At 41.1% G+C, this 22,442-nt stretch overlaps 1 protein-coding gene across 3 annotated transcripts; it reads left to right on the plus strand.

Annotated features, from left to right (window-relative positions):
• The first annotated feature begins 8,303 nt into the window (after nucleotides 1–8,303).
• LOC138149994 (lymphocyte antigen 6 complex locus protein G6f-like) lies at nucleotides 8,304–21,902 on the plus strand. 3 transcript variants are annotated; one of them, XM_069073301.1, is made up of 6 exons: nucleotides 8,304–8,985; nucleotides 10,077–10,406; nucleotides 10,719–10,982; nucleotides 12,546–12,707; nucleotides 19,649–19,786; nucleotides 20,316–21,902. In XM_069073301.1, exons 1-6 carry the CDS (start codon nucleotides 8,925–8,927, stop codon nucleotides 20,537–20,539), a joined length of 1,179 nt encoding a protein of 392 aa, XP_068929402.1. In that variant the 5' UTR covers nucleotides 8,304–8,924; the 3' UTR covers nucleotides 20,540–21,902. The 3 variants fall into 3 exon arrangements, with proteins under 3 accessions (XP_068929402.1, XP_068929400.1, XP_068929401.1); XM_069073299.1 differs by lacking the exons at nucleotides 19,649–19,786; nucleotides 20,316–21,902 and adding exons at nucleotides 13,016–13,082; nucleotides 13,232–13,791; XM_069073300.1 differs by lacking the exons at nucleotides 19,649–19,786; nucleotides 20,316–21,902 and adding an exon at nucleotides 13,016–13,791.
• The last annotated feature ends 540 nt before the right edge of the window (nucleotides 21,903–22,442 follow it).

Below are 22,442 nucleotides of genomic sequence, written 5' to 3' on the forward strand. Positions count from 1 at the left end.
TCTTCTTCCTTAAATTATCTTCCCTTTACTTATTATTACATTGTAGATACTCAGTATAATTTTAGCTCCTTAAGGTCAGAAGCTACTTTGGATGTTAGTTTCTATTCTTAGGTCCTAGCACAGTGCCTGGTACATAGTAGTCAATCAGTAAGTTAGCAAATACTAATTAAGTGTTTACTATATGCTGTACTGTACTGAGTACAAGAGATACAAAGAAAATCAAAAACATGATCTCTTCTCAAAGAATTCATATTCTAAGGGACAGCATGAAAACAACTATGTACATATAAGATATATACAGCATAGATGAAAGGTAATCATTAACGGAGAAGGCATTAGGATCTGAGGGGAACAAAAAAAGCCTCTTCCAGACGGGGGAATTTGAACTGTCTTTAAAGAAGAGTTGAGCACGGAAATCATTCCAGGCATGGGGGACGGCCAGTGAAGAAGCATGGAGTAAGGAGATAAGTGTGTTCTGTGTAAACTAGGCCACTGTCTCTGAATCTTGGCATGGAAAGGAGCAAAGTGTAAGAGATAGAAAATGGGCAAGTGGTAAAGGATTTTAAAAGCTAAACAGAGCATTTTATGTTTGATCCTAGCAGTAATAGGGAGCTACTGAAGTTTATTGAGTGGGGAGTGTGACATGGTAGGATCTGTGCTTTAGGAAAATAAAGTTAGTAGTAGAGTGGAAGATGGACTGAAGTATGGAGAGGATGGACATAACAGATGATTAATGATTGCTTGTTAGGGTGGCTACGTGGAGCAGTGAATAGAATACCAGCCCTAGAGTCAGGAGGACCTGAATTCAAATCTGGACTCAGGCAATTAACACTAGCCTTGTAACCTTGGGCAAGTCACTTAACCCCAATTGCCCTGCCCTCCCCCCTCCAAAAAAAACGAAAAACAAATAAACAAGTAATTGCTTGCTAGATTGGCACATAGAAGGCAATTAATTATTTTACAATAATTATGTAGGGAGGTATTTCTGAGGGAAAATTTGGAGAGAAGAGGATTGAAAGGGAAGAATTCTGAGTGAGGTGTTATTTGAGCTAGGTCCTAAAGAAATGGCAGGATTTAATAACTGGGGGTAAAGGAATGCTCAAGACATACCTCCATTTGAAAAAAAAAAGAATTTACACTCTCCCATTTTATTATGGACAAAATGGAGAGATATGTGCTTAGTGATACTGCTATACTGTTAGATGAATTTGGAACTGATTAAATGACCAGACTCAAAGAGTGAAGTCATTAATGGTACTGTCATCTTGAAGTTTCTCCCTAGTGGAGTACCTCAGTAATCTGTACTTGGTCCTGTGCTGTTTGACTCTTAGGATTGTAGGATCATAGATCTAAAATTAAAAGATTCTCAGAAAACATCTAAGTCATTCCCCTTATTTTCCTGATGAGAAAATTTAGGCCCAGAGATATTACCCAAAGTCATATAAGTGATGAGTGTCAGATGTGGGGTTTTTATCAATATTTTTGACAATGACTTGAACAAAAGTGTAGCTAGCAAGATGACATAAATCTGAAACATCTAGATAGCTAAGATGTTAGAGTACAGTCAGGATAAAAAAAAATTCTTGACATATTGGAATGATAGACCAAATGCAATACTATAACATTGAACAGGGATAAACATAAAGTCCTTCTTTAAGTATGAAGAATCGGGGCAGCCAGGTAGCACAGCTAGTAAGAGCACCAGCCCCAGTGTCGGGATGATCTGGGGATCAAATCTGGGCTCAGACACTTAGCACCCACCCAGAAACACCTGGCTTCGTAACCTTCAGCAAGTTACTTAACCCCAATTGCTTAAAAAAAAAGTATGAAGAATCAACTGCTCAAGTGCAGGATACAGAGATTAGGACTTTATATACAGCACTGGAGTTCAAGCCCCTATCTTTCTTGGGGCTGCTATGAAAGTGTATGGAGAGTTGGAGAAGTGAGGTGGAAAAGAAGCTGATGACCCTGCCCTTCTAGACTTGTTCCATATTTATTCCCTCCAAACCTTCTTCATCCCAGTCAAACTAAATGACTTAATGTTTTGCATGCTATCTGTATGAGCATAGTAAGGAAATGTGAACCTAGTGCTTTACACAGAGCAGGCATTTCACAAGTGGTTGTTGAATTGAATTGACCAGATAATAGATATGAAAGTTAGATGGCTTTGAGCTGGTTGACTGAAAGAACCAAAAGAATAGTGACTAGTGGATCAATATCACCTTGGAAGGAGGTCTCAAGTATACAGCCCCAGGGATCTGTCCCTGATCTTGTACTGATTTTTATCAGTGATTTGGATAAAAGCATAGATGTCATGTTTTTTAAATTTACAGATAACACATATCCAAGAAATATAGCTAACTGGGATGTCAGTGAATAGTTTTCCAAAACTATTTCAACAAGCTAGGATGGTGGGATGAATATAATGAAATTTTGATAGGCCACCAGGATTGAACCTAGTTTGCATGCATGGATCCATTTCACGCTAAACATACAAAGTTCTCTCAACCAAAAAGGTAGGCTCTTTTTCTTCCACTTTCTGGCTCTTTGCTCCCCCATCCTATAGCCCCAAAGAGGTTCACTTAAAGCTTAGATTTGGTCTCTCTCAAAAGGGGGTGAAATAGAAAGATACTCAATATATGATGTAAATCAAGTCTAGAGCAGCTAATGTTTTCCTGCACACAAAAGTCAAATCAACTCACATTAAAGAGAGATCCTTAACACATGAGATACACAAGAATGTGTTAGCAAAGACTTAAGCAATAGTAATTTACAACTATGGTCATACTCTCCTGGTTGAAAACCAGCTCAACTCCACACAGTCCTCTTGAATCCCTTGCCTATTTGTTCTATTGTTAATCACACCCTGCAAGCCCCAATCCTAAATTATCCTAAATATCCTAATTATCTTAAAAATCCTAATACTAAATATCATCTACTTCCTTCACACCTATTCACATTTAGATATGTGGAACCAAAGAAGGCACCAAACCATGCTGACAGACTACTTTATCTAGTTTCATTTGGTTCTTCATGGCAATAAAGCAATATTACCATTCCTCCTTCCTAAAGGATTCACTATTCCACTTTCCTGGGCAGCAATTTCAATACTTCTCATCCCTCTTCAAGCCTCCCACAATACCTGTCCCCTACCATCTCATTTGGAGACTTTGCCTCAATTCTTCACTCCCAAAATTAAAGCTATTCATTGAGAAGTCTTTCAGTCCAGTCTCTGATAATGAAGTAACAGTCCTTCTCTTTGTCACGGCCAATCCCTCCAAATGTACCCTTGATCCCATAGCTTCTCATCTTTTCCATCAGATTACCCCTTTAGCATCCCTATTTTCTCTCTTTTCTGGCTTTTACTTGCTGCTTTACAAACATGCCCATGTCTATCCCATACTTAAAAAAAAAAAATTCTCAGGGCTGGGAGGTGGCACAGTGAATAGAGCACTGGCCCCAGCATCGGGAAGACCTGAGTTCAAATCCAGTCTCAGACACCTAACACTTACTAGCTGTGTGACCTTGGGCAAGTCACTTAACCCCAATCGCCCTGTCTCCCCTGCCCCCTCCAAAAAGACAAAAAAAAATTTCTCTTTGATTCTACCATCCCCAGTAGCTTTTATCCTATATTTCTACTCCTCACCTAAATACCTTGAGAAAGCTAACTATAACCAGGTGCCTCTACTTCTCTCCTCTCACTCTTTTCTATACCTGCTGCAATATGTGTTCTGTCCTCATCATTCATTTGAAATCATCCTCTCCAAAGTTTCAAGTCTAATGGCCTTTTCCAAGTCCTCATCCTTTTGGCCTCTCTTCTGTATTTGACACTATGCTCACCTTCTCCTCTTGGACACTTTTTCCTCTGTAAACCCTTGTGCTGCTTGCTACTCTCTACTGTTCCTCTTCCTGATTGTTCCTTCTTGGTCTCCTTTACTGCTTCTTTATCCACATCATATCCACTAATCAGGAGTGTCCTCCAAAGGTGCCCAGGGTTCTCTTCTATTCTTATTCTATACTGTTTTACTTGTCGATATCATGAGCTCCTATGGGATTGATAATCAATAATCAACTCTGTACTGGTAAAACATATATATCCAGTCATGGTCTCTCTCCTAAACTACTTCAGTCCATCCTCCACTCAGCTGCCAAGGTGAATATAGACAAACACACACACACACACACACACACACACATACAACCTGCTCAATAGTTCCCTATTACCTCCAGGATCAAATATAAATTACTTTGACTTTTTTTTTTGAGGCAATTGGGGTTAAGTGACTTGCCTAGGATCACATGGTTAGTTAAGTGTGTGAAGTAAGATTTGAACTCAAGTACTCCTGATTCCAGGGCCAGTGCTGTCTCCACTACACCACCTAGCTGTCTGACTTTTGAAGGTCTTTACAACCTAGCCTCTTGCTGTGTTTCTAGAGTTTTAACTCAATTCTTCCCCCCTTCATACACTCTATGGTCCACTCCTACTTCTTGTTCCTTACACATTATTCTCCACTTCCTATAACCATGCTTTTGTACTGGTTACACCCCATGTCTGGAATACTCTGTTCCCTCATCTCCCCCTCTTAGAATCCTCGACTTTTTTCAAATCATTAAGAGCCCCTTCCCATTTTCCCAAGGTACTAGTGTCTTCCTTTCTAAGAGTACCTTCCATCTACTCTGTATACTTAAATGAGTTAACATGTGCGAGATGCATTGCAAATCTTAAAATACTATATAAATGTTGTTGTTGTTGCTGCTGCTTTTGTTCAGTTATTTCAGTCACGTCAGACTCATTGTGACCCCATTTGGGGTTTTCTTGACAAAGATACTAGAGTGGTTTGCTATTTCCTTCTCCAGCTCATTTTACAGATGGAGATACTGAGGCAAACAGGGTTAAGTGATTCCCCCAGAGTCACACAGCTAGTAAATTTCTGAGGTCAGATTTGCATTCAGGAAGATGAGTCTTTCTGACTCCAGACCTCTTACTCTCTCCATAGCACCACCTAGCTGCCCCTATGTAAATGTTAGCTATTATCATCATCATCATTATTATATTACTATACATCCTGTATGTACCTATTTACATGTTGTGACCCATGTTAGAATGTAAGCCCCTTGAGGGAAGGAACTGTTTTTGCCCTTTTTTTCTATCCCAAGTACATCGCACAGTACCTGGAACACTGTAAGCATTTAAGATTCTTGTTAAGTAATTAGAGAGGTGATAGTCATACTGTCCTCCTCATTAGACTGTATCTGGCACATTGTCTTCAGTTCTCAGGACCACATTTTAGGAAAGAGATTCACAAATCTGAATGGTTCCATAAGAGGGAGACCGCCACAATTGGAGGGTTGGTTAAAGTAACAGGGAGTGTTTAAACTGGGAATAAAAAACAACAACCTGTTAGTGGAAAAGGGATTATACTTGCTCCACTTTAAACCAAAACTAGAAGCAATGGATAGAAATTGCAGAGAGACAAAATCTGATTAAATATAAGGAAAAACTTCCTACCATCCAGGATTCCCTAAAAGTGAATGGGTTGCCTTAGAGGTAATGAATTCCCTGTTATTTTAGGCCTTCAAATGAAAGTTAGATGAACATTTGTCAGGGAAATTTTAAGGAGAATTCCTTTTTCAGGTACAGAATGGATTAGAGGTACCTTCCAAATCTGAGATTCTGTGATTCTGAGTAGGGGAAGGGAGGTAGTGTGGACAAGGGCATCCCAGGAGTGGAGAATGGGGTAAGAAAAAGCATAGACCAAAAAAAAAAATCTAGCTGTGTAACATTGGGCAAGTTACTTAACCCCAATTTCCCTACAAAAAAGGCAAAAAAAAAAAAAAGCAGAGAAATGGGAAAGAGAAAATGGAGACTAGAGAATAGTCCAATTTAGTTACTGTGGGGAGTACATGAAGTAGTGTTGGACTAAAGCTAGAAATTAATAAGAAATGTATTAAAAAGACAAAAATAAAATAAAACTTGCCTCCAAAGAACACACTTTCAGGTTGGATCCAGAGTGTAAATAAAAATAGCATTTAGTTAAGACCCAAATTGCAGTGGTGGGGATAAAGCCCAAGAAGGTTAAAGAGAAATGCAAAGGTCCCAGTTACACCAAGACAATTGAAAGCATTTTTTGTCGTGGCAAAACAACAAGAGCACAGTAGATGACCATCCATTGGGAAATGGCCAAACCAACTATGGGACATGAGAAAAATGCAGATAAGCAAGGCAAGACATACAGACTGATGAAAATTGGGAGCAAACAGAACCAGAAAGATGATGCAAACAACAATGTAAAAGGAAAGAAAAACAGAAATCCTAAAACTGAAAGGTATGTAATTACAATGACTAAGTCACCTCAAAGAAGAGATTAGAAAATGCATCTCCTTCTTTCTTTGTAGAGGCAGTTATTCTATGGTATGGAGCATTGTGGATTCTCAGTCTCCATTGACAAGTTTTGCTGAAGTTCTTTTCTCTCTGTTTCTTCCATACAAGGCATATTCTTTTGGTGGTGGTTGTTGCTGTTTGTCCCTCATTCTCGAAGAGGACCAATGACATCAGGAAGGTGATGTCATGACTTGCAAGTGAATTGGATTTAAGTGAGGGAGGGCTGTGCAAAGTCACCAGCCTCTCTTTCTCCTCTGGAGTCATCTGGGTCCTGTGGTGAGATATAGATCAGAGCAACTAGAGATGGTCCCCACTCTCTTGGTAGAAGAGAGGGAGGGATATTTTTAGATATAATTGGAGCAATCCATGCAGTTAAAATAGAACCCTTTCATGAAAATTGGAGGTCCATAGGTGTTGCACATTGCACATGTATTCAGACTTTTTCCAATGTATTGATCAGTTGTGCTGCCTTTTTCATCTTTTTTTTCCTTTAAAAAATACTATTTGTTATATGGGATGGCTCCCTAGTGGGGAAACTATAATGATATAAAAAAACAGAAGACACTGACTGTTTTTAAAAATTAGAGGGGAAGGAGTTAACTTGGAAAAAAATATCTTTACTGCAAGTTTATCTGATAAAAGTCTCATTTCTAAAAGATACAAAAGATTGATTCAAATTTATAAGAAAAAGAATCATTCCCCAATTAACAAATCATCAAAAGATATAAATAAGCAGTTCTTAAAGAAAAGCATATAAACTACATATCAACAGTCATATGAAAGTACACTCCAAATCACTAATAATTTCAAAAAAATGCAAATTGACACAACCTCAAAATTCCACCTCACACCTATCAGATGGGCTAAGATGACCATAAAATATAAATGACAAATGTAGGGGCTATGGGAGAACAGAAATATTAATGCACTGTTGGGGGAAATGTGAATGGGTACAACCATTTTGGGAAACAATTTAGAACTATGCCCCCCAAATCACTGAGCTGTGTAAAATCTTTTGCCCAGATATACCCCCACTAGGCCTATACTCCCAAAGGAATCAAAGAAAGAAGGAAAGTACGAAAATAGTCATAGCAGCAACTTTTGTGGTGGAAAAGAGCCAGAAACTAAAGGGGTACCCACCATTTGGGGAATGACTGAACAAATGGTGATGTATGGGTGTAATGGAACAGTATTATACTATAAGAAATGATAAAAGGAACAGTTTCAGAGAAACCTGAGAACACTTGTGTGAATTGATGCAGTGTGAAATGAGCAGAACCAGAACAATAACAGCAACAATGTATACAATAACAACAACTTTATAAAGACAACTCTGAAAGACTTAAGAACTCTGATTGACATGTTGACCATCTATGATTCTGGAGGATTTATGAAGAAGCATGTTACCCTCCTCCTGACAGTGAAATGATAGACTCTGGGTGCAAAATAAGACATAAATTTTTTGACATAGCTAGTGTTAAAATTTGTTTTGATTTTCTATTTTCTATGTATATTTGTTTCAAGGGTTTTTTTCCTTCTTTTTTCAATGGGGAAAAGTAGAAGGGAGAGAAAATAGATTTTTTTTGTGCATTGAAAATAATAAAAAAAAAAAAGGAAACAAAAGTTATAGGCAAATACTTGACTGGACTACCACCTACAGGATTCTTGGGGGCCAATGGATATCCAAGCTAGGATTTTTCTGTTATTGGATGCAAAATAATGTCAATTAAAGCCATAATTTCTAAGGAAGGAAGGGAGGGAGGAGATAAAAAATAAATAACATCAATAAAAATTTAAATAGCATTTAGATTCCTACTCTCAGGGAAACCTGGTATATCCAGGAAGCAATGACCAATACATTTTGCCTTTCATTACTATGAAAAACTGAGTCACAGGGGGCTGGAGCTGGGGGAAAAAAACCTTAGAAATTACCTAGTCTAACTATTTCATTTTGAAGATAGAGAAACTGAGGTCTGGAAGAAGGAAATAAATTGCCCAGTTGATTCACTGTATTGAGTAAATTGAGAGAGCAATACCGAACTGAGACAATCTATTTGTCCACTCTAGGCAAGATCTGATTATTGTGTCCCCTATGTTACTCTCTATGAGAGACTGTCTTCGTTATAATAATTGCACCATAAATACAAATGTATTTTGGAACTCTCTGGCATTAAAAAAAAATATGTTCTTAAAAAAAGCATTAACAAGTGTCTCTTATTTTGGCTCCTTCTTTTGCTGTGCCAAAGACAAAGTCTTTAAACATGACATAATGTTCTATCTATTACAATCCTTTTTGGGTTACAGGATATGGTTATTGGACCCCTCTGTATGTGATAGCCCTGCATGAACACACACCAGAGAGGCCACTATCCTCTTATCTCCAGTGGACAGAATAGCTCTTGGTTTATTATTGCTTGCCTTCTCATCCCCATCAGGGGACCATATCATCCAGGCCCCTGGAACTACAGTCTGTTATCTTGACCCTCTTTCCTTCTTAGGACTCCCATCTCGCTGTGAAAGCATTCTTGTGTAGACACTTCCCATGGCTTGCACACTCCTCTACTTCTTTCTCCTACTTGCATTCATCCCTCAGATCTCATCAGGTGAGTAGCAGCAGGTGGAGTTAAGGACCTAAAAATGTCTTCAGGATTAGGGGTTTTACACTTTTCTTTAAATGAGGGGTGAGGAAGGAGGGTGACTGATGTTAATGTGGAGGTGTGTCCCTAGTCTTCACTGCCCCAGCAACAAAAGGGCTGCCCATTATCTCTATCACCCCCTTTATCTAATGGTGAAATCCGGCCAAGGAGACTGTGGAAACAAACAGGGAATAACCATTCTGATCCAGGGATGGTAGGAGGGAGTGACCAGAGGCAGAACTGGGGAAAGAAAAAGAGAGCAGCAGCAACTCAAATATCTCTGTCTAGTAGTGGTGGAGTATGATAGGCACCTTCATACACCACCCAATGGTAAATTTCTCTCCCCTTTTTTAAGTTTCCTTGGGCTCACTTGTCCAGTGTTTTCAGGCCTCTTTTGGTAACTCCATTCTTAGAAAGAGTCTTAAAAGGCAAAATCTGGACTGAGTTTGACCCATTTCCCTATTGTTTCCCAATACCTTTTAATGGTTCCATTCTTAGCAAAGTGAGGCAAGAAAGGGAAATCCATTTCTCCCTTTCCAACTAGAGTTTGGTTGTATCTCCCGTTATGTCTTCATTCCTATGAAAGGAAGAAGTTTTCCTTCCATTTTCCTCCCCAACTCTGTCCTCCAGCTTGAGAAAGAGTACCCTCCCACAGGTAATATTAATAATAATAATAAGCTGACATTTATATAGTGCTTACTATGTGCCAGACACTGTGCTAAGTAAGCACTTTACAATTATTACCTCAATTACCTTACAACAACCCTGGGAGGCAGGTACAATTATTATCCCCATTTTACAGATGGGGAAAATGAGGCAGACAGCTTAAATGACTTGTCCCGGGACAGACAGCTAGTTAGTATCCGAGGCTAGATTTGAATTCAGGTCTTCCTGAATCCAGACTTGGTGCTCTATCCACTGTGCCACCTAGCACAACCAAGAATATGACAAACCCTAATAAGGAGAAAGGAAGAAAGGGGTCAGTCAGGTAGGGGAAGGGTGGGGACTGTTCCATCTTCTTGGACTAATCTCCTATCACTCACCCTCCTTCTACACAGATGATATCCTGTCCACATATGTGGTCCTCAGGGAAACTGTGGAACTCCCATGCCCTAAACCACCTACCTTGTATGGAGATGAGATGCTATCATGGTTCCGAAGTCCTGTGTCTGGATTCTCTACTATCCCAGTGATCCATGTCCCCATAACCAACAAGGCTCCAGAGAGTAAGAAGATCTTGAGGGAAGTCAGGCTAAGTCTGCTGGGGAATAATTCCCTGTGGCTAGAAGGGGCTAAGGAGGAGGATGCAGGAAGATACTGGTGTGCTGTGCTTGGCAGCTATTTCAAGTACCAGAACTGGAGGGTGTATGACCTCTCTGTGATCAGAGGTGAGAGGACGTTTATGGAACCTTGTGGGGACAGGAAGAAGAGAGGGTATATGGGGCTGAGGGAGTCTCAAAAGAAATGGGGAGACCTTTAGGGAGAGGACAGAGGGAGAGTATGTGATCATGAAGCCCCATGCCAGGCTCTTTGGTCATCACAATGATCCATTTCTTTGAGAACACTAAGTTCTGAAGATGATGAAGGAAGCTAGGCAAAAGCTGTTGGCTGCTCCAATTGTTCACTGTGGCTTCAGGGGTTTGGTGAACATATGTAATAATATAGTGGATTGTCCCCCCACCCCTTTTTTTCCCCAATAGGCTCCCAGCTATCAGCAAAGACAACTGATGGTTCTCTCTGCTCAATCCTGGTGTGTTCAGTGGTCTCAGCAGTTTTCCTGGACTCTGTGGTTTGGCAGGAAGGGAAGGGGAAAGTGAAGGGTAAGACGGAGACTTTCACGGGAAAGAATGCTTCCCTTCTTATGGTATGTCCTGTGGAGGGAACCTCAGAGTCCCGTATCCGAAGGACCAGGAGCATTCGTTGCATTTTCCCCCAGAACAAGGGCATCAGTTTCAACCTGACAGGTGAATTTGGGGAAGGGAATAATAATAAAAATAACAGTTCACATTTAGGGAAAAAAATACTTTCTTTTCAATAACCTTATGCAGTAGATAGTGCAATAGAATTGTGTTATTACTATTATTATTATTATTGTAAAATAACCCATTGTAGAGCAGGGACTGGAATTTTGACCCTGGGCAAGTCATTTAAACTCTCGAGCCTGTTTCCTCATCTATAAGGCATAGATAGTAATACCTATATTTCTTACTTTCCAAGGTTATTGTGAGTCAAATAGAAATATATAAATAAATGTAAAAGTACAAATGTGGGTTGTTATTATAAAAATAACTCTTGGAGGGGGGCAGCTAAGTGGCTCAGTGAATAGAGCACCAGCCCTGGAGTCAGGAGGACCTGAGTTCAAATCCTCCCTCAGAAACTTGATACACTTACTAGCTGTGTGACCTTCGGCAAGTCACTTAATTCCAATTGCCTTGCCTTCCCCCCTCCAAAAAAAAAAAGAGTAACTATTAGAGGAGAGAAGACCGTGAAAACCAAGAACTTTTGGTGGAATGGTCTGCAATCCAAATTATCAAATGCTTTTTGGTAAAGGAGTAGAAATGGGAGGAAATAACACACAAAATTTCTGATGGAATTGCTTAAAGAAAGGATATATGTACACTGATGCTAGAAATGGTATACTGCTGGAGAGGAGAAAAGGAGAAGAAAAATAATCCTAGTGGAATAGTGCATTAGACACAAAAGAGTGATGTTACAATGCTGTTTGGTGTGGCACAGTCAATTTCCAGGAATTGGGGAAGAATCATGGAAAGAAAAAAGAAACCATCCACATATTTCAGGAAGAAAGGACTATTATAGAAAATTGTTGATGGAATAGTAAAAGATGGGGGAAAAGCAAAATTCATTTTCACGTACTATTCCATTACTAGAAGAATCACCCCCTATTGTTAAGAAGTTGAAAAATAATGTAGTTCTTTAATATAGTTTTTCCTCTTTGAGATTGGGGTAGACAGTAGAATGCATGCTAACAGGTTGCTCTGGTCACACTTAACAATTGTATAAAAGGTAGAAGCCTTCTATTGTGAGAGGAAAAACAATATAGTAGAAAAACCTAGAGGAATCCTAATTAGTGTGTGACCTCAAATAAGTCACTTTATCTTTCTGACCTCTTCTGTAAAATGACAGGGTTGGAGTAAAAGATAAAATCTCTTCCAGTATAAGAATTCTGTTAATCTGTACTAGCTGGGGAGCTATTCCCTACCTGAAATCATCCATTTTTATAGGGAATGTAATTTGGAATGAAGATGAGGACTTTTCCACTGGCTTCTGTACATATATCCTAACCCTTTATCCTCATCCTGAGTCATATCTCACCTCAACCACTTATTAACAATGTGATCCTGGATAAGTTACTTAACCTCTTTCAGCTTCAGTTTCTCAGTCTCTAAAATGGGAATAGCAATAGCACCTACATCACAAAATTGCTATAAAAATCAAATGAAATAATTATATAAAGCATTTTGTAACCCTTAAGGATCTAAATAAAATTCTTATTATTCTCCTTCCAGCTGCGGCCTCCCCAGATGCCTTTCCTGCCCACTGTGTAGTCTCCCTAACCTGGGATATCCAAAAAATCCTGTTGCTGCTTTGTGTTCTGGGGCAGGGGGTCACCATCATGGCCCTGGGAATAGTTCTCTGGAGACGCCGGAACCACGGGGCTCCGTACAGAGGTTTTCCTACCTTCTCCAACATATGCACAAACACACACACACACACACACACACACACACACACACTGAGAGAGATGTTGGCAGAGGAGAAAGAAGAGGAAAAGGCATTTGGGCAGAACTTTAGAAAAAGTTCTTGAACCCAGACATCTCCATTCCTCTCAACCTCTAAACTCCCCATGATTTCTGATGGTAGGAAAGAATAGTCAGTAAGAAGAGAACAGGGGTACTGTTGGGGGCGGGGGGCAGGGCGGTATTTGTGTCTGTGTGTGTGTGTAATCTTTCTGCCACTTCTTTATATTCCTCCACAGATGATTCCACTTCTCATTTCAAACCAGAAACCCAGATTTATGAAAATATCCATTTAGCCATCCCCAGGTAAGGAAGGAACTAGAAGGTCAGGTGCCTGAGTTCCTGATATGGTGCAGTGAGGAGGCAAAAAACTTGGGTATCAGAAGAGATGGGGAGTATGTTGGTGGTCTGTTTCTCTATTTCCTTATCCATCTTCTCCTTCCACTGTCTCTCAGCCCACCTGCCCCCAGGACCATGTGATCTTGATGATGTCATCTGTAAGGAGAAGGGATCTGAAGGTCTCCTTGGAAACCCAGGATGAAATGAAGCCCCTGTTACCTCATCAGAAACATGGGGCTTGGGAGACTGTACTGCTATACTTCCTCTTGTCTCCTTTGGGGACAGCTGTTGGGAGGAGGGAAGAGAGGGGAAAGGATATTTCACAAATGAAATTATGTTGTCACCTATCACCTAGTATACACCCAAGTCAGTTTCAACATTTTGGGGAATGCTGTGGTCAACTGAGTCGGGGGGCGGGGGGGAAGGGGAGCATACTGCAGAAGTAAGAAGTTAACATTAAAAGCAGAGAAAAGGGAGACTAAGGAACAAAAAGAATAAGACCAAGGGAATAAGGGGTACCCAGAGAGGAAAAGACTAAGAGGACAAAGAAAAGGATTGAAAGGCAGTGAGAGGGGGAAACTAATGGACAGATTAAAAGTAAAATTTAAAGGTGAACATCTCCCATTGCCTCATTCTCCTAAAAATGAGTCATGAAAGAAATCAAAAGGATCAGGTGCCCCCTAATCTCCTGGCATTACACAGCTAGAGAGAACTGTCATTTTACTAGAAGGGTGAGTGAATTCAGGCCACAGAGCTTCAGGGAGCAGAATTCCACAAGTCTTACCCATAAACTCACCCAGGACATGCAACATACACATACATACATACATACACACACTTCCCAAAGAGAGAAAAGTCCAAACTATAGTTTCCAGAGCTGGTATTATCCACACCCTCTCCACTGCCCATGAATCCCTTAGTCCCCTATGTATGTCCTCACCCTTCTTGCTTCCATGTCTCCTGAAAGTGACCATCCTGGAGGTATTGTGGTCCAAGCACTGGATGTTATGGTCACTCTCTTGAACATCCAGGCTGAAGGGAACATTTTATCCCTTTCCCCTTAGGACTTTAAGGGTTGGTGAACAGTTGGCCATTTGCCAGTGTCTAGGTTAACACAGGCTCCTAAGCCATTATGTTGGCTCTCTGTTCACATGCAATCCCCTCATATCTCTTTTTCCCCTCCTTGTTCTGCAACAGAGGAACTTGGGGATTTGGGATAGGGTGAGGAAAGTATAGCACCCATGTTCTCTATCCCCTTAGGACCTCTAGAAAAGAAGAAATGTGCAGGAAGTGAAACTCCACCTACCTTGTGATCTTGCCCCTTGGAAAAGTTATCTTGTTGCCCAGACTTAAACCCTGCCCTAAGAGGGGGGGGGGGGGAGGAATATACTTAATGACTGGATTTTGGCTTCACCTGTTGGGTCCACAGCCTAGAGCAGGGTTTCTCAACGTTTTTAGGTCCCTGTACCCCTTGGCTTTCAGTAAACCTTCTGAAATCCCTTATTTAATGTAAAACTCTAGAAATAAATTCAAGAGTTTACCACGCATGTATATAGGAGAAATAAAGTAGATCAATTTCAATTACATGATATTGTTACCTACCAATATTCCACATGCTCTTTGACGAGCTTCTCCTATATCCTGGGAGTACACACACCCCAAGTTGGGAACCCAGGTTTAGAGTCTTTCTGTCCTTCATCCTCCCTCCCCCCAACCCCTAGCCTCCAAGTTACCAGATCCTACAGGAAATTACTAGGGAAATGGAGGGAAGGAGTGGGAAGGTCCCTTTGACTCAAAATCTTTGAACTGGAAAAGGGAAATTGGATTGTGATACCCCCTCTTTCTTAATATTTTCTCAATCCCATTCCTGCTCCCCTGGAGAAACCTATCTCCCAATACTGAGAGTTCTGCTAGCTGCTCTAGGACCAGAAATCATTTACCTTTCTGCAAACTTCCTCAGGGTATTTATGGCCTTTGTTTTCATCTTCCTCCCTCTTTCTCCAGCCAAGGTCCTCCAGTCACAACCCCCACCCCCTCCCTCCAGCCGTCTACCTTTTATACTGACCAAATGGATTGAGTATTGAAGTATCTTTAGGAGTATTTCTAGAAATGGGAATGGTACAGACTTATTTCTAGGTTTCCCAGGGAGCATGTCAAGGATCTCAGATAGTGCCTTAGGATACGGGGTCCACAAGGTTATATAGACTAGAGGAGGAGTGCTGCTACCTGCCAGGATAGGGTCACAGAAGCCCAGACTGAGAAGGCTGCAACTTGCCTTGGCTCTACTAGGTAGCATCAGTCACACATACAGCCCTGGAGCCACAGGTTATAGAAGCTTCCCTCCATTCAATAAGTAGTGTATAGCCAAGGAAAGCAGCCCAACATCTCCATCTCTGGAAACAGAAAGGGAGTGTGGGTCAAAATTAGAAGACAAAAGGGTGGAAGGAGGGCAGAGGGAGACCCAGAGGGTAGGGCTGGGTAAATTCAGCTGTCTACCAGGACTTCTCCAGCAAAACCAGAGCAAAGCTTCAAGTGTAACAGTGGAGCCATTGGGCAGGTGGAGTAGAGAGTCCGGCTGGGAGAGCAGGTCTCAGACAACACAAGACAGTCAGAGGGGATGGGGATGGGAGAGAAAGCACAACAAAAACAGAAAGGAAGAGACAGATATTGAGAGGAAAGAAACAGAGACAGAAGGTGTACTATGGAGAGGGACAAAAGGATCAAAGGATTTAACAAAGTTAGGACCTTAGAGATCATCTAATTCAAGCTCCTCATTTTATAGATGAGTAATTCTAGGGGAGAAAGAACAATTGATAATTTTTTAAAAAGAGAATGATTGAGAGAGGGGAAAAAGGAAAGAGAGGGGAAGAGATTTCAAGGAGAGGGGAAAGAAAAGAAAGGAAGAGGAAGTAAATATCAGAGAAAGAAAGGATACAGAGATAGAAGAGGAGACAAAAACTTGGAGATACAGAGAGATAAGGAGACACAGACAGAAAAAGTGGAAGGAGAAAGACAACTGAGCCAAGACAATTTTAGCTACAATATTTCACTTATAATTTGGAACTTAACAATAATAGCTAGTTTTTATATACCACTTTAAGGTTTGCAAAGCACTGTGCATATATTGTCTCATTTGATCCTTAAAAAAAAAACAAACCTGTAAGGTTTTCCTTATTTCCCTACCAGCTCCCAGGTCGCTCACCTACCTTCCCAACATGGACTGAGTGCATGTACAGACACATCTCCTCCTTCCCACATCTCAGTCACTTCTTGCTTACTTGAATACCCCAGGGGCAGGGAACCTGTGGCCTGTAGGCCACATGTGGCTCTCTAAGTTCTCAAGTGCAGCCCTTTGACTGAATTCAAACTTCACAGAACAAATCCCCTTAATAATTAAGGACTTGTTCAGTAAAACTTGGACTCAGTCAAAAGACTGCATCCAAGAATCTAGAAGGCCACAGGTTTCCCACTCCTGACCCAAGTCCCTATATCCCTTTCCCATCTCCCAGAGCTACTTTCATCCATAATTCCAGAGAATCAAAAGTTTCATTGCCCCAAGGCTAGAGGAAGTAGTATTGCTCAGCTCTCTCCTACTTTTTCAACAAAGATAAAGAAAGAACCCTGGACCCAACAATGATCTGATATGCCAAAGAGAAACCACAGTGAGTAATTTTTCCATCCCAGGTCAGCATAAGGAGATAGCCAGAGGCCTGGCAGACACTGGGGAAGGAATCCAGACAAAACTTTCTAGATTCTTGCCTTGAGTTGCCCCTAAGATCCTTGAAGAACACAGCATTCAGTATATGGGGGGGAAACAGTAACAGGGCCACAGAGAATACAGAATAGGACCAAACAAGATTCCTAACATTTCCTCCAAAAGTAGAGAGAACCTGACCTTAGCACAAAGTTCCAATTCAAAAAGTAAGGCTAGAAGAATGAGTAGGTTTTTTTAATTAAAAAAAAAAAAGATGAAAACCTATAATAAAGAGCTATTATGGAGCCAGGAATGTCCAATATACAAACCTAGAGGGAGTGAAAAATTCCAGAACATGCAAAAAAGCCTCAAAGAAAAATGCAGCTTGTCCACAAGATCAACTAGAAGAAATGTAATGAATTTTAAAATTACATTAATAAATTAAATAAGATTTTAGAAAAAGAAATAAAAATAATTTATTGAAATTAATGTAATTTAAAAAGAGATAAGAACAAGAGTACTAAATGATAGACTTGGAAAGAGATGAACAGTTTAGTGACAGAATCCCTACAAAAGTAGAATGCACAAAAAAAATTAACCCCATGAGAAAACAAGAAATAGTAGAACAAAGTCCAAAGACCGAAAAAAAACTGAAGAAAAGATAAGGTACCAACAAATCAAAACCAATTGATTCAGTGATTCACAAAAGAGTTCAGTGAAAAATCCATAAAACATTGAACTACCTTGAAACCCACAATTCACTACCACCTGTGGGGAAAAAAAAAAAGCCTGGTACTATATACTTCAAGAAATCATGAATGAAACGTCAGGGCAAAGTGAAAATACAAGAATCTAACACACCTCCTGAAAGAAACCCTAAAATGAAAATTCCAATGAACATCATAGCCAAAACCCAAAACTTCAGGGTCAAAGAAAAAGTTTGCAGTCATTCCAAAAGATTTAAAGTGAGAAGCAACAGTCAGGATCACACAAGATTTGGCAGCTACCATGAAAAGGAGAAGAAATTGGAAAAGAAAGGAAGCAAATGCATAGATTAGAATAAGAAATCCATGAGTCTGATTTGTCATGTGCCCTGGGATCCTCAAATCTTGTGAAGTCACTGGGTTGCATTGGGAGGGGTAGACAGACCAGCCCTGTCAGGAAATTTGGGAAAGAAAGAACCTAGTGTTTCCCACATCTCTGTTCCTTTAATCTGGGAAAGCCCTTCTCCTTCCCTCTATACCTATTACTGTCTATATTCCTCTATCTTCCAGTCTTTTACTCCAGTGATGGTGTTCTCTCTTCTCTTTATTTGTCCATCCCATATCTAAGTACTTTTCTGTCTCTATTTAAATTTGTCATTTTCACCTCCATTTTCCTTCCCTTTGTCTCTTTCTCATTCTGTTCTCTTCATTCTCTTCTTTCTCTCCCTCTTTCTTCTTTACGTTCTCATTACTTTTTATATCTTTCACATTTCTTTTTACCCATCTTGTTTCTCTTTCATTTTTTCCTTTCCTTTCCTATAATTTTCTTCCCTTACCTTTTTTTCTCATCTCTTCCTACTTTTTTTTATCATCTCTCATTTTCCTTTTTCTCTTTTTTCTTTCTTCTCTCTCTTTTTTCCTCACAGATTTTTCTTATCTTTTCCCTCTCTTTTTCTTTTCCTTATCCTTCCTCTACTTTGCCCTTCTCTCTTTCCTTTCTGATCTCTTAATTTCTTCTTTCCTTTCCTCCCTTTTATTTCTCTTTTCATTTTATCTTTCCTTACTCATATTTCCTCCTCTTTATCTTGTTTTTTCACTTTCTCATTTTATTCCTTTTGTCTTTACACCCTCTTCTACCTCTTCTCTACTCTTTCTCCCTCCCTCTCTTAATGTATTGGTACCTCTGTTAGCCTTTTTCCCACACTGAATTGAGATGTCACCTTAAATTGTCCTAACAGATATATGGGAGGAATGTGGGAACCTTTGGGAAGTCCATCAGGGTGTGGGGAGTGGGGTAGGGCAATGACCCCACCCAGCCTCAGTTCCCTTTGATTCTTTGGAGCTTCAGTGTTTCAAACCTGTAATTAATCCCTCCTAGTTTTACTACTGTGAAAGAAAGAGTTAAATCATTGTTTTGTTTGTTTGGAAATGATGCAGTTTGTGGAGAGAATAATAAGAGGGATATAGAATATGGGAGTTCTAAGAGACCTGGTCTAGGGACACAGATCTCTACTTAAAGCCCTATTGGGATTGAGTGGAGAGGTGTCATTGGTCATCAAGATATAGGGAAGGCAGCACTTACATTGCCTGGCACATAGTGAGAACAAAATATGCTTTATCTTTAAAAAATGGAGAGCTGGGGAAGGGACATGATTTTCTGACAGAAGAGGGATGTGGGTGGGGAAAAATTGAGACCTTTGAGAGACAAAAGGCCATCTGGAAAGGATTTGGGGGGTCGGAACATAGGGGCTTAACAAGATGCTAAAATCTCCAGTGATTAGAGGCTCCACCCAAGTCCTACCTGAGGCCCCCTGGTGTGATGAGGTGAGGCATGACTCCATCTTCTTTTTTTAATTGCCCTGTAAAGTCCAGCACAGGGGGATATAAGCCAGTTGCTTTGGTGTAGGTGGGAGGGAGGTAGAGAGACACTAGAGGAAAAGTAACATCATGAACTCTGAAATCCTCTGGATTCTGCTGTGCACCCTGTTGGGGAAGACCCTGGGTGAGTAGGGAAACCCAATTGTCTGGTTTCCCCAGTTCCCTACTCTACCTCTTTCCATCTCCCCATCCCTCCTGTTCCTCCAGGGAACCAGGTATCTGGTCTCCCAGCTCATCTTTTCCCTTCTTTGGAATAGGCAATCGAATTCGATGTTATGACTGTAATGGAGATGGTCCCTGCTCTGAGATTGTAAGGACATGTGGGGAGGGCGAGCGCTGTGGATTCCTGGAGCAGAGACTCAACCAAGAGGAGCAGGTCAAGGTTCCAGGGAACCGTGAGTCTGGCAATCTGCTTCCTTTTCCCATTCCTTTGGAGAAGGAAGCCAACTCCTGATCATTCATCTTCCCTTGAAGATTTAAGCATATATAGGCAGGCTTCTTCTCCAAGCCCTCATTCCCATTTCCTTCCCTTCAAAAAGGAAGGGATATAATACCTTTATTTAGATTTCTGTTAGAATCCAATTCTTCCCAAGAGATTGGGGGGAGGGAGGGAAGGGAAGGAGGGAGGCAGTATATGGGGGAATGCTCAAATTTTAATAGAAGCAAATCGTTAAGCTAAATGATTCAATAGTCTAATGAGGGAATTTTAGGCATAAGATAGAAAGTAAGGCAAACATTTGGGGGTGAGATTCCTTCACACTACCATTAAAATTACCCCCAAGTAGGCAACCCATCCATTCCTCCTTAGATCATTCTGAGGCCATTTGTTAAAAAAGAAAAAGTCTGGAGCCAGTTTTTCTTCCTATCTTCTTTCTTCCCAAAGTAAAACTCTCAACTCCAGACAGTACTTGTTCTCTCCCATAGCCACAGTCACCTTGATCCATCATCGCCCTACCTGTGTGGCTGCCCATCGCTGTGAACAGGAGGAAACCGAGTTGGTGGGTGGTGTGTCCTATACCACTCACACCAGCTGTTGCCATGGTGACCTCTGCAATGGTGCTGCAACTACTATGGTTCCTAGCATTGCCTTGCCTACTCTGGTGGCCATCACACTGGCTTGGATCCTTCCAGGACTATGGGGAGGGTAATGGGATTGCTCTATGGGCACAGGGATCTGGGTAGGGTAGGGCTCTGATACCCTCCTCCAATGTCTATTAAACTCTACTGACTGATTTATAGCTGAGCAGAAAATTCACCTGGTGTGATGGAGGTGGGGGAGGAATGTGAGGGAGGAAAATGGAAATAAGGCTTGGGAGCCTAAATCAGTGATCAAATCTCAGCAACCAGAGATCCTAAGAGATGATGATGATGGGGTACCTGGGGTCTAAATCAATTTGTAAAACCAGTTTGTACATTTGTAACTACAATTTGTATTGTAAAATTGTAATCTGTAAAATCCCTTTCCCAGCCTCAAACTATGCCCCTTCCCACTCGCCTAGGCAACAACTTGTGACTCCTTTGTTCTTACTTGATCTCTTCAAGTCTTCTGGTCTGGCCCAAATCTCATCTAAACTCTCTATGCACTAAAGTCACAAGTTCCTCTCAGTCAGCTCTAACCTTTATCTATGCACTGAGGTCCCTTCCCTCCATCCCGCCAGCCCTGACAATAGCAGCCCTACCCTTTAAAAGTAAAAGTCTGTACCCCTCTCACTTGCAGGTCCCCTAAAGGACTCTTGCCCGCTCCTTATAGAAGCATAACAATAAACTTCTACAACTCTCACTCCAATTAAGCCTGAGACCTTGAATTCTTTGCTATTGCAGATTTTCTGGTTTTAGATAAGATCAGAGTTCCTGCTGAACCTATTGGGAGCTATCCCTTATCATTTTGTCGAGCCAGCCCAGATAAGTCTGTGGTCTCAAGCTTTCTTGGAGTTCTGGTAAACTCCCTTTACCCCTTCCCTTTCATCCTGTACCTCGGGTTCATTCAAGCACCTAGGAAGGCTTGATTGGACGAATTCGGTCTATTTTTTAATAGACCCGGGACACATCCCACATGGATGGGGGACGCTCTGTCCAGGGACAAGTGTCTCCGGGTCTAAAAAAATATACATATATATTTTTTTAGGCAAGGCTTTTTCTCGTGGGGTGTCACAGAAAAGCAAACGACTTTTGGCAGCTAGGTGGCGTACTAGCTGTGTGACCCTGGGCAGGTCCCAATTGTCCTGCTTTCCCCCCTCCAAAAAGCTAATGGGTCAGGTCTCACTCCATACCCCAGGTATCCCATCAATGAGAGCACCTGGAGTGCCTGCTAGATGCTGTTGTTGAGGAAAACCTTTCGAAAACAGATTCCCTGAAACAAGGTATGTAGGTGATGAGAGAGACTCTTGAGTACTCAGTGCAAGTAACCAGGTCACCCCTCCCACACACACACACACCTTAGCAAATAAGTCAGGGTTGTTTGAAACTCAGAGGAGACAAAAGGAGACAGGGGCTTGGGGGGGGGGGGGCATCTATTTAGAGTTTGTTTCCCAGGCCAGAGACTTTCCCTAAAAAACTGAGCCACAATCTCAGAGTTAAGGAAAACCATAGTAGTATTGGGAAGAACTATCTACTAGAATTCTAGGGGATAGCAGGGAATTGCCCCTAAGTCTCAGTCTAATCCTTCTCACCCGGCTGAAGGCTGAAGCCTACCTATACAGTTTTAGGTGGAAAATTCTCCAGGGGTGTGGTCCCTATATGGTGTGTACAACATGTTCCCCCAAACATTAGGTCCTCTGTGCCAATTCTCCAGGCAAAAGGTAGGAACAAATAGGCCAGAAAAACTTGTTGGTCGAGCTCCTCCCTTCACCACCCAAAACAGAAATTCCCTGAGGGAGCTTCAGGGAAAAACAACTTGGATGCCCCAAGGGATCTTGAGTCCTAGGTATGAGGATGGAGGGGGGAGTAATGCCAAAGCTTAAGGGAGGGGAGACCTGAATCTGTGAACAATAAAGCGCAGTAATCTTTGGAAAACAGACATTTATTCCAATGGGGCTAGACATGAGTGAGGTT

The sequence above is a fragment of the Petaurus breviceps genome, unplaced genomic scaffold (genome assembly GCF_028583685.1).
Source record: "Petaurus breviceps papuanus isolate PSGF00001 unplaced genomic scaffold, PetGlider_PUasm1.0 90865, whole genome shotgun sequence".
Lineage (NCBI taxonomy): Eukaryota > Metazoa > Chordata > Mammalia > Diprotodontia > Petauridae > Petaurus > Petaurus breviceps.

Excerpts from the sequence above, each read along its gene's own strand:
- LOC138149994 (XM_069073301.1), top strand. The coding sequence starts at position 8,925 with ATGGCTTGCACACTCCTCTACTTCTTTCTCCTACTTGCATTCATCCCT. Across the intron at positions 12,708-19,648 it reads CCACGGGGCTCCGTACAGAG|GCAATCGAATTCGATGTTAT; the intron begins GTTTTCCTACCT and ends TCTTTGGAATAG. Across the intron at positions 19,787-20,315 it reads GGTCAAGGTTCCAGGGAACC|CCACAGTCACCTTGATCCAT; the intron begins GTGAGTCTGGCA and ends TCTCTCCCATAG.